The sequence below is a fragment of the Typopeltis vanoorti genome, chromosome 16, assembly GCF_054136105.1.
Source record: "Typopeltis vanoorti isolate ZY-2024b chromosome 16, IOZ_Tvanoo_1.0, whole genome shotgun sequence".
Taxonomy (NCBI): domain Eukaryota; kingdom Metazoa; phylum Arthropoda; class Arachnida; order Uropygi; family Thelyphonidae; genus Typopeltis; species Typopeltis vanoorti.
The window spans coordinates 1,297,541-1,309,861 of NC_143564.1; the positions used below are offsets into that span (position 1 = coordinate 1,297,541).

Consider the following 12,321-nt stretch of genomic DNA (forward strand, 5'->3'; position numbering starts at 1 on the left):
GCTATTCAATACATTACAGTTATATGGTGTCAATGGGGCATTATATCAAGCAATACTTAGTCTTTATTTGAGTTGTAAGTCAGCAGTTAGAATTGAAGTACTGGAAGATGGTTTAATGTTAAATCTGGTGTGAGACAAGGATGTACATTATCCCCTCTATTATTCATTATCTATATGGATCACATTATGAAGAAAAGTGGTATTAAACCTGATATCAAAATTGGAGATGTTAATATCAGCTCTTTGCTTTATGCGGATGATGTTATACTTCTAAATAAATCCACTACAAGTCTGCAAGATTCCCTTACGAAATTGAATAAGTGTTGTAATAGATATGGTATGAAAGTCAGCAATAACAAGAGGAAGACAATGAAAACAGGCGGAATCATTGAAAATGTCAAACCTATAGAACAAATAAAATGTTTCAGCTTCTTAGGCACAATTTTTAGTGAAGATGGTAAATTAAATATGGAAATAGACAACAGAATCAACAAAATTGCTATGGTAGGAAGTCAATTGAATAAATTCATCTGGAATAAGAGAGAAATTAGTCGGAACACTAAATTGGCTGTATACAAGACAGTGTTCAAACCAATTTTAACTTATGGATCTGAGAGCTGGGTCAGAAGTAAAACACTTGACCAAAGACTAGAGACTGCAGATATGAATGTATTGAGAAAGATTAGGGGGCATGAACAGATGACATCAATGGCAATATCATATTAAAAATGAGGATATTAGGAAAGAACTTGACATTGTCAGCATCCAGGAATGCGTTAGCAGAGCTAATCTCAGGTGGTATGGTCATTTAAACAGAATTTTATTATTATTATTATTACATGACACCTCCAGGGAGCCGAAAGACTCATCGAGGGAGGGCACCTGCTCTACAACTCTGTCTCCATTCAATCCACCAATTGACCTTAACTCCACCAATGCCATCTACAACTGACCACCACCACCACCACCACTAGTATTTCCACAGACAATTACAAACATCCATGCCCACGGTGGGATTCGAACCAGCAGCCTTTTGGTTGGAAAGTGGATACACTAACCACTCGGCCAGCCAGGATGGCAATAGGCAAGGAAAGATTTAGCAAAATCTTGGCAGAGAACACCTTGACAGGTGTTCTTTGCCAAGATTTTGCTTAGCAGAGTTAGCAGGAAAATGACCCAGAGGAAGACCAAGATATAGGTGGATTGATACGGTAAAAAGTGCCTTAGACAATAGAAATGTAAGATCTGGTAATGTTGGAGTCTTGACAAGTAACAGACTGACTTAGAGGAAAATTGTAGATAGGAAGTTAGTAATGATAAATTTTTCATGTCATGCTATCGTATCCTGTACACCCCTTGAGGGTACATGGCAGGAATTTGATGATGATGAGGTGGTCACATAGCAAACGTTGTAAATACAACTCAGAGGATAATTGCTATGTTGAAGCGAACCTTGACATGTAAGAATAAGGAAGTAATTTTGTGTCTTTATAAGGTTTTGATAAGACCACACCTGGATTACTGTGTGCAGATTTGGTCTCCAGGGTTCCAAGGGGATAAAGAAGCTGTGGAAAGAGTGCAACGAAGAGTTACTAAGGTTATATCCAGATTATAGGATTTAGATTATGAGGTCAGAATGCGAGTAAGTGGATTGCAGACTCTGGTTAACAAAGGAGAAATACGGGTGATATGATAGATGTCTATAAACTTTTGAATGGGTGTTACAGCAATTCAAATGATGAAATTTTTCGTTATATGGAAGGCAGGGAGAGAATACAGGGGAATCCATGGAAGTTAAGGTTGTTCTCAGTCAAGAAAGGGAGGAAGAGCTAGGTTTTCCTCCCACAGATCAGTGAGTGAATGAGTGGAATAATTTGCCCTCAGGGATAGTGAGTGCATCTAGTGTAAATGAATTTAAGGGAAGGAAGGTTGGCTGGGTTGGGTAATTTACAGGCTCCCTCGATGAGTCCTTGACTCCCTGGAGGTCTAGGTCTCAGATGCTAATAATAAATAATAATAATAATAAAAACGATGGTCCAAGTTTATACTCCCATAAAAACTAAGGTTTTCTGATCTCTCTCTCTCTCTCTCCACCCTCTTTATTCACATCAACTTCATATCCATCTGCTAAAATTTCATCATCCTACATCCGACCTTCCTACTATACTTGGACTTCGCAACCGCAACTCGAGGATAAGGTGGTTAGCCCAGTGCCTCCCGGTGTATTCTATGATGTGTGTTCACAGGGCCAGTTTGCCTGTTCTGGGGAACGAAAAACCCGACTTTCAGGGTGAAAAAAGGTTTAAGACCAGCTAACTCACCTTTTGTCGAAAGAGACCAGATAAAAGTTTCTCATGTCACTGACTGGAATCGAACCCAGGTCTTTCTGCCCAAAGGACTTCATCTATATTGACTGAGCTATGGAGGCTCATCTGCTAAAATTAATGTAATAAAATTTCATGTAGAATTTCAAATGCCTTGGCAATACAGGGTGATACTCCAGAAGTATCACCCTGTAGCCATTACCATGATTTACCTTAACTTTACATTATTATAAATACTGAGTAAATTATTGAGTCATGGCATATCCTCCACAAATCCATGCTGTTTTCTCTTCTCCCCACATAGTATCCACAAAATAATGATTCCAAGTTATCTTCAGGATCATGCAAAAAGAAGATAACTTGCATATCAGGCAAAAGGAGACATAAGTTTCCATGTCATCTTCTCAAAAGTACCTTGGACATAAGAAAAAAAAAGCTTCGGACATCTTGGGTGAGTAGGAGGTAGAATATGATTTCATCCTTTTTTCTATGAAATGAATGTCACAACCATTAGAATGGAATGTCAATTTAATGAAATTCAACTCTTGTTGTAAAAAAACCTTTGTAGAAGAAAGGACAATGAGCATTGTTGATTAAGATTTTGATGGCATATGACCTTTGGAAATGATGATGATGAGATATAAAATCAATGCATCTCTCTCTATGTTGATTTCCTTCTGTAGATAGAAGACCAATAACTGCCATCTGATTTATTGCCTAAATATCAAAAGACAATTATCAGATTGGATTTCTAGTGCAAAGTGAATTCTATGATGGTTAGAGTTAATCTTATACATAAATGATAAGCATAAATTCCTTCAACAGGAATTCCAAATCATCTTCCTTTTCTATGGAACATATTTCACTTAGCCATTCTCGGTCTTTTACCCTTTATTACTATGATGTATCAAATGGGAAGACATCCATGATTTCTACTCCTTTCAATGGTCAGACTACCATTTCTGCTACTCCCAACTAATACTTGGCCCAACCAGATAGAGGAATCCCTCATTTATCGAACATTTATTTATTAATGGGAGAGAAATTTACTTGTCAAATAATTGAAGGTAGAATAACTTTTTTTTTGCAAAATTTTTATGTCAAGCCCATACACAAGAGGTTGGTTGATCAACCCATAGTACATTAGTACCATATATAGGTAGTGGGTTAGGAAAGGAGGAACTTGTTTACATTTTATTTAAAAGATTGTATATTGTATTCCTTGAGAAACACAACGGGGGGGGACTGTTTTACAGTGTTGCAGGGAAGAAAGAAGAGGATAAAAAAAAAAAAAAAACTTGTTCTGTTTGTTTCAAGGTGCACTGTGAAGGTTGAGCAGCAGCTGCACGTGTTCCAAAAGGCTTAGTACTAAGTGGGGAAACATGATGATGTACCAGAAGTCAGTTGCTAACTGACCCTTGAATGGGTTGTGTGTAATAATTTTTTGTTCATTTGGAGAGTGGATAATTGAGACTTGGTTCCCTACTGTATGTGTGCCAAAGCAGTTCAAAATAAAAATTCAACATAATATAAGTCAAGTCAAAATTCTTAGCTCTGCACTCAGCCAACATCACCACCTCCAATATCTATAAAAAGACTATCAACAACTTCAAATCTGATGTAAAATGCCCAAATGCAGAAAATTTGCCTGTGGCCCAAACAGCAGTCAAGCTAATAAGCATGGTTTGCATAATTTTTGATTATGCAACTGTGATAAGAGTTTAAATTCAGATTTTTGCCAAAGAAGAATATAGTTTGGTTGACTATGTCAAAAGGTTCTCATTTTTTCAATGAAATGAATATCACAACCATTTGAATGGAATGTGGATTTAATGAAATTCAACTCTTGCTGAATTTTGTTAAATTCAATAAATTATATTTTTTAAACAGTACAAGGCCATTTGTTCAAGATAAATTTGTAGAACTCAAATTGTTTGAAAGCAACATTTTATAAATACTGTTATCAAAAAAAAAGATAGTAATGACTGTTAAATTATTCATGTTCCATGTTTAAGTAATCTCACCAGTGTTATAGAGCAAACATTTACACTTTTTTATTCTTTGTAAAAATATGATTTTTTTTTCTCTCCTCCTCATGAAAAGAAAAAACTTTTCTTTTTGAAGGAGAAATTTTAAATATACCTATATCAAGCATATGTTGAAAGTGAATTAAATTAATAAAAACGAAAAAGATTACTCTCCAAATTAGCTTACCTTCTTTTCTTTCTTTCCAAAACTTAATCCTGGCATTCCTTTTTCTACAATAATACAGCTAATGCCTTTAGGACCAGCATTCCCTGTACGGGCCATGACAACATATATATCGCTATCACCAGCACCACTGATAAAAGCTTTGCTTCCATTCAAGATATAATATTCACCATTTCTCTTAGCTGATGTTGTAAGCGATGCTGAATCGCTTCCACTATCTAAAAATCGAAACTTGAAATGTGAATCAAATCAAAAATCACTTTGCATATGTACAGCTTATTTTTGTTAAAATGTAAATAGATTTCATAATTTTGATAAATAAATATATGAACATGAGGAATATGATGATCAGCAGATGCATGATAACTGAGATTTTACCCTACATTCTGATGAATTTTTTTTGCAAACCTAGAGTACAGTTCGTACCTTGAGTGGGATAAGGATTTTTTTTTATCAATTGATATATACATGTATTTTTTTTTTTTTTGTATTTTTAATTTATTTTTACATAGTCCAGAAACCTTGCTCCTAGAGACCAAACATGGAAGTTTTTCAAGCCGCTTCAGACCTCCAATAAGTGGAGTGGTGCATCTCACCAGACAATGAAATTCATCATCATCAATTTCCTGATATGTACCCTCAGTGGGTGTTCAACACTACCATGAGAGTATTACATGATTCAGTCTACATTATTATTAATTTCCTATTAACAATTTAATTTTCTCCAAATTAGTATATTATTTGTGACCACTCTGATAATGTTGTGTCTGACTTTGCATGCTTCTAAGGCACTTCTGACTGAATCAATCCACCTAGACCTTGGTCTTCCTATGGATCTCTTTCCTGCCATCTTAGCATCAAACACATGTTTTGCTAACCTTTCTTCACCCATTCTATTTAAGTGGCCATACCATCCAAAATAGCTCTGCTGACACATTCTTGAATGCTAATAATGTCAAGTTCCTTTCTAATATCTTCATTTCTAATATGATTCTGTCATCGATGCCATCGGTTCACTCCAATTTTTTCTCAGAAGCCTTATATCTGTGGTCGCTAGTCTTTGATCAAGTGCTTTAATTCTAAATCAACTCTCAGATCCATAACTTAAAATTGGTTTGAACACAGTCTTGTATACTGCTAGTTTGGTGTTTTTTGGCTAATTTCTCTCTTATTCCATATATATTTATTTAACTGACTCCCTACAATACCAGCTCTGCTTATTCTATTGTCTGTTTCCAAATTTAATTTTCCATTTTCACTAAAAACTGTGTGTAAAGAGCTGAAGTATTTTACTTATAAGTTCTCCATTAAGAATACAGCTAAGTTTTCTATGTTCATGCCTATTTTCATAGTTTTGGTCTTTTGGTTGCTGATTTTCAGGGAAAATTTATTACAACTGTTAAGCAAATTACCACCTTACCCCAGTCCTGAAGATACTTTCAGGCACAAACTTTGTTTGCTACTAAATTTATTATAGTCTAACCAAGTGAACAATAAACTTTAAAAAAAAATTAGTCAGAGAACCTTGGAAACTTGCACAGGATGTGTTTAGAAGTACAACAGCATCTGCATAAAATCAAAAATCTAAGTTTGATATTTCCAATTTTAATATCAGGTTTAATGCCACTTTCTTTCATATAGGGGATGAAATTCATCTCCACTTGATGCATCACAGGCATAAAAAGAATATAGAGAGTAATTGCAGAATAATGAAATCAGGAATAATAATGGTAATACTTGTTGGATTTCTGCTCAAGACATGGACTGGTAATTACTAACTACATGTTCCAACATAAAAATGTGCACAAATTCAAATGGAGAGGAGACGCAAGGAATAACAAAAGTCTCATTGACTATGTTATTGTTAATAGTGATGTTTTCTCCCTGGTGTAGTACACCAGAGTGTAGAGAGGATTTGAAATTGGAAGTGATAATCATTTAATCTTGACCAGGATAAAATTGAATTTCATTTTGAAAAGAAGAACGTGTAAGAAAGTTTTAAAGCGAATAAAAGTTGAGCAGCTCATAGATGTAAATGGTAATATGTTTGTATACTGAAATATACAAACATTATTAAAAAAAAATGAGAGTTTGAGAACAGGAATCAAACCTTGGAGATTCAGTGGCAAGCTCTGAAGAAAACATTGATTGATTCAGCTAGAGTGGCATGTGGTTAGGTTGTCTGCAAGGATAGAAAAATCAGAACTCCACGGTGGACACAGGAAGTTAACGAGGCAGTGAAGGAAAAGAAGAAAGCACATCAAACGTTCCATGCAAATAAGTCAGCTTGTGCTGTTAGAGAATACAGAGACAAATGCAAGATGCTAAACACTGTTTAAAACTAGCTAAACAAAAGTCATGGGAAGACTTTGGTAAAAACATAGAAAATAAATATCAAGAAGTGGCAAGATATTCTGGAGGTTGTTGAAGTTCAGAAATGGAGGAAAGAGTGCTGTAAAAGGAGTTAGAGATGATAAAAGTGACATGAAAACTGGAGAAAAAGATATCCTTGAAGTATGGAGTAATTACTTTGAAATATTGCTAAATGAAACTAGCAGTGATGACAGCACAGTGATAAAAAACACTGACCAGGCATGCAATCAGAAATACATATCCATACTTGAAGTAGAAAAAGCCATCAAAAGTATGAAATGTGGAAAGGCAGCTGGAGTAGATAATATTCGACCAGAAATGCTGAAGTATGGTGGTATAAAAGTCTTACAGTGGCTGCACATAGTTCAGAATGCCTGGACAGAGGGACGAATTCCCAATGATTGGAGTAGAGCTCTAGTAGTACCCATATATAAGAAGGGAAATAAAACTGAATGTGAGAATTACAGAGGTATTTCTCTACTGAATGTTCCTAGTAAGATTTATGCCAGTATACTTAAGAAACGGTCAAGAAGAATTATGGAAGGGAAGCTTGGTGAAGAACAAGCTGGATTCAGGCCAAATAGAGGCTGCCAGGATCAGATTTTCACCTTACAACAAATAGTTGAGAAATCATGTGAATATAACAAAGATCTGTATTTAAGTTTTCTAGATCTAGAAAAAAGCATATGACAAGGTGCCAAGAGAGAAGCTATTCAAAACGCTACAGTTGTATGGTGTCAGTGGGAAATTATATCAAGCAATACTTAGTCTTTATTTGAGTTGTAAGTCAGCAGTTAGAATTGAAGGAAGTACAGGAAGATGATTTAATGTTAAATCTGGTGTCAGACAAGGATGTACATTATTCCCTCTCTTATTCATTATCTATATGGATCACATTATAAAGGTGGTATTAAACATGATATCAAAATTGGAGGTATTAATCTCAGTTCTCTGCTTTATGCGGATGATGTTATACTTCTAAATAAATCTGCTACATGTCTGCAGAATTCCCTGACTAAATTGAATAACTGTTGAAATAGATATGGTATGAAGGTCAGCTATAACAAGACAAAGACAATGAAATAGGCGGAAGCATTGAAAATATCAACTGCATTGTGAATGGAGAACCTATAGAACAAGTAAAATATTTCAGCTACCTGGGCACAATTTTTAATGAAGATGGTAAATTAAATATGGAAATAGACAGCAGAATCAACAAAGCTGGTATGGTATGGTATGAAGTAAACTGAATATATTTATATGGAATAAGAGAGAAATTAGTCAAAACACTAAATTAGCTGTATACAAGACAGTGTTCAAACCAGTTTTAACTAATGGATCCGAGAGCTGGGTCAGAAGTAAAACACTTGACCAAAGAATAGAGACTGCAGATATGAGAGTCCTGAGAAACATTAGGGGCATGAACAGATGGCATCAATGGCAATATCATATTAAAAATGAGGATATTAGGAAAGAACTTGATATTGTCTGCATCCAGAAATGTGTTAGCAGAGCTAACCTCAGGTGGAATGGTCCCTTACACAGAATGGGAGAGGAAAGATTAGCAAAACAAGTGTTCTCTGCCAGTTTGGCAGGAAACAGACCCAGAGGAAGACCAAGATATAAGTGGATTGATATGGTAAAAAGTGCCTTAGAAGATAGAAATATAAGATCTGATAATGTTGGAGCCTTGACAGCCAATAGATTGATTTGGAGGAAAATTGTAGATAGGAAGTTAGTAATGATGTAAATTTTTCGTGTAGTACTATCATATCCTGTACACCCCTTGAGGGTAAATGTCAGAAATTCGATAATGATACATTCAGGAAGGAAGGAACTACAGAAAAAATTGTTATACAGGAAACCTAAGTGGGGGAATTGGGATCTGGGGTTATAATCTATTAGTTGGATAAGAAGATTACTGAGTGACAGATAGGATGTGAGTCTGCAAAATTTAAGGTGAACAGTGGTATACCTCAGGGATGTCCTTGGTTGATTGCTATTCAATCTTTACATTAATGACATTGGGAAAGATTTGACATAGCCATACAGCTGTCTGCTGATGATGCAAAGGCAGGTAGGATAATAGGAATTCAAATGACATACAATAACAGAATGATTTGAACAGCTGGAATTGTGGGCATGTGAAAATGGCTGGTAATTCAATTTTAATAAATGTAAAGTTATGCACTTTGGAGTGTTAGGATATCCAATGGAGTGCAGTACCAGTGGGATTATGCTTAGAGTGTTCTAGTAGATAGGAAGTTGAATTTCAAGGGCTAAATAGGAAAATTACAAATACAACTCAAAAGACAATTATAATGATAAAATGAACACTGACATTTTGCCTCTTCATAAGTCCTTGATATGACCTCGTGTGGACTACTGTGTGCAGATCTGGTTTCCTGGTTTCTGAGGTGATAGAGATATAGTGGAGAGGGTATGAGAGAGAGTATTGGAGATGATATCAGGATTGTGGAATATAGATTATGAAAATAGATTGAGAATTTGTGAACTGCAGATCAGTGGTGGCTCGTGGCATGAAATCGTGGGAGTGATGCAACTTTTGAAATATACATACACACTGTAAGTACAGTGTATATGTGTTTGGATAAAATATCAAAATTATGGTAAAAAATTTTTAAAATATTGAACATGAAAAAATATTGTTTATTATCGATAAAATTATCATCATCATCATCAAATTCCTGCCATGTACCCAGAAGGGGTGTACAGGATATGATAGTACTACATGAAAAAATTATATAATTACTAACTTCCTAATTACAATTTTCCTCCAAATCGGTCTGTTACTTGTCAAGACTCCAACATTATCGTCTAAGGCACTTTGTACCGTATCAATCCACCTATATCTTGGTCTTCCTCTGGGTCGTTTTCCTGCCAACCTGGCAGAGAACACTTGTTTCGCTAATCTTTCCTCGCCCATTCTGTTTAGGTGACCATACCACCTGAGATTAGCTCTGTTAACGCATTCCTGGATGCTGACAATGTCAAGTTCTTTCCTAATATCCTCGTTTTTAATATGATATTGCCATTGATGCCATCTGTTCACGCCTCTAATCTTTCTCAGGACTCTCATATCTGCGGTCTCTAGTCTGTGGCCAAGTGTTTTACTGCTGACCCAGCTCTAAGATCCATAAGTTAAAACTGGTTTGAACACTGTCTTGTATACAGCTAATTTAGTGTTCCGACTAATTTCTCTCTTATTCCATATGTATTTATTCAATTGTCTATTTCTATATTTAATTTACCATCTTCAGTAAAAATCATGCCTAAGTAGCTGAAATGTTTTACTTGTTCCACAGGTTTTCCATTCACAACACAGTTGACATTTTCAATGATTCTGCTTATTTTCGTTGTCTTTGTCTTTTTATTGCTGACCTTCACACCATATCTATTACAACAGCTATTCAATTTAGTCAGAGAATCTTGCAGACTTGTAGCAGATTTATTTAGAAGTATAACATCATCCGCATAAAGCAAAGAGCTGACATTAACATCTCCAATTTTGATATCATGTTTAATACCACTCTCCTTCATAATGTGATCCATACAGATAATGAATAACAGAGGGGATAATGTACATCCTTGTCTCACAGCAGATTTAACATTAAACCATCTTCCTGTACTTCCTTCAATTCTAACTGCTGACTTACAACTCAAATAAAGACTAAGTATTGCATGATATAATGCCCCATTGACGCCATATAACTGCAGCGTATTGAATAGCTTCTCTCTTGGCACCTTATCATATGCCTTTTCCAAATCGACAAAGCTTAAATACAGATCTTTGTTATATTCCCATGCTTTCTCGACTATTTGTCGTAAAGTGAAGATCTGATCCTGACAGCCTCTGTTTGGCCTGAATCCAGCTTGTTCTTCACCAAGCTTTTCTTCCACAATTCTTCTCAACCGTTTCTCAAGTATACTTGGATAGATCTTGCCAGGAACACTCAATAGTGAAATACTTCTGTAATTCTCATATTCAGTTTTATTTCCCTTTTTATATATGGGTACTATAAGAGCTCTACTCCAATCATCAGGAATTCGTCCCTCTGTCCAGGCTTTCTGAACTATGCAGTGCAGCCACTGTAAGACTCTTATACCACCATACTTCAGCATTTCTGGTCAAATATCATCTACTCCAGCTGCCTTTCCACATTTCAAGCCTTTGATGGCTTTTTCTACTTCAAGTATGGGTATGTATTCCTGCCTGCATGCCTGATCAGTGTTTTTCACCACTGTACTGTCATCACTGCTTGTTTCATTTATCAGTTTTTCAAAGTAATTACTCCATACTTCAAGGATATCTTTTTCTCCAGTTTTCATGTCACCTTTATCATCTCTAACTCCTTTTACAGCACTCTTTCCCCCATTTCTAAACTTCTTCAACAACCTCCAGAATATTTTGCCACCTTCTTGATATTTATTTTCTATATTGTTGCCAAAGTCTTCCCATGACTTTTTTTAGCTAGTTTTACCCAGTGTTTATTTAGCATTCTTGCATTTGTCTCTATATTCTCTAAGAGCACAAGCTGACTTATTTGATAAGAACTTTTGATATGCTTTCTTCTTATCCTTCACTACCTCTTTAACTTCCTGTGTCCACAAGGGAGTTCTGATTTTTTTATCCATGCAGACACCCTCACCACATGCCTCTTTGGCAGAATCAATTAATGTTTTCTTCAGTTTGTCACTGAATCTCCAAGGTTTGATTCCTGTTCTCAAACTCTTTCATTTTTTCTTCAATAATCTTTGTGTATTTTAGTCTACAGTTCACATCTGAGAGGTGTTCAACTTTTATTCGCTTTAAAACTTTCTTACATGTTATTCTTTTCAATATGAAATTCAATTTTATCCTGCTCAAGACTAAATAGTGATCACTTCCAATTTCAAATCCTCTGTACACTCTGATGTCCTGCACCAGGGAGAAAACATCACTATCAACAAGAACATAGTCAATGACACTTTTCTTATTCCTAGCCTCTTCTCTCCAGTCAATTTGTGCACATTTTTATATTGGAACATGGTGTTAGTAATAACCAGTCCATGTCCTGAGCAGAAATCCAACATATATTTGCCATTATTATTAGCTTTGCTCTTTTCTCCAAATTTTCCCAAAATATTTTTGTATGTCTCACAATCATTTCCTACTCTGCTATTTAGATCCCCAACAAGGACCAACTTTTCCTTTTTCATTGTGTCAGTTGCTTTTTCTAAAGCCTCAAAAAATTCATCCACTTCTACCTTAGTAGAACCTTCTGTGGGACCATAGGCACAAATAAGTCTTATTGTCCAGTTCCCCATTCTCATATTTGCCCACATTACTCTACTTGAGACTGACTGCCATTCAAGAAGATTAGCCTCGTATTTTGTGTTGAATACTATGGCT

At 35.5% G+C, this 12,321-nt stretch overlaps 1 protein-coding gene across 1 annotated transcript in view; it reads right to left on the reverse strand.

Annotated features, from left to right (window-relative positions):
• The window catches only part of LOC150097827 (isobutyryl-CoA dehydrogenase, mitochondrial-like), a 289,762-nt gene that overhangs the window by 178,360 nt on the left and 99,081 nt on the right, over positions 1–12,321 (reverse strand). The window contains exon 5 of the mRNA XM_090406597.1: positions 4,539–4,753. Coding sequence (XP_090262723.1) covers positions 4,539–4,753 — 215 coding nt within the window. The remainder of the gene's footprint in view (positions 1–4,538; positions 4,754–12,321) is intronic.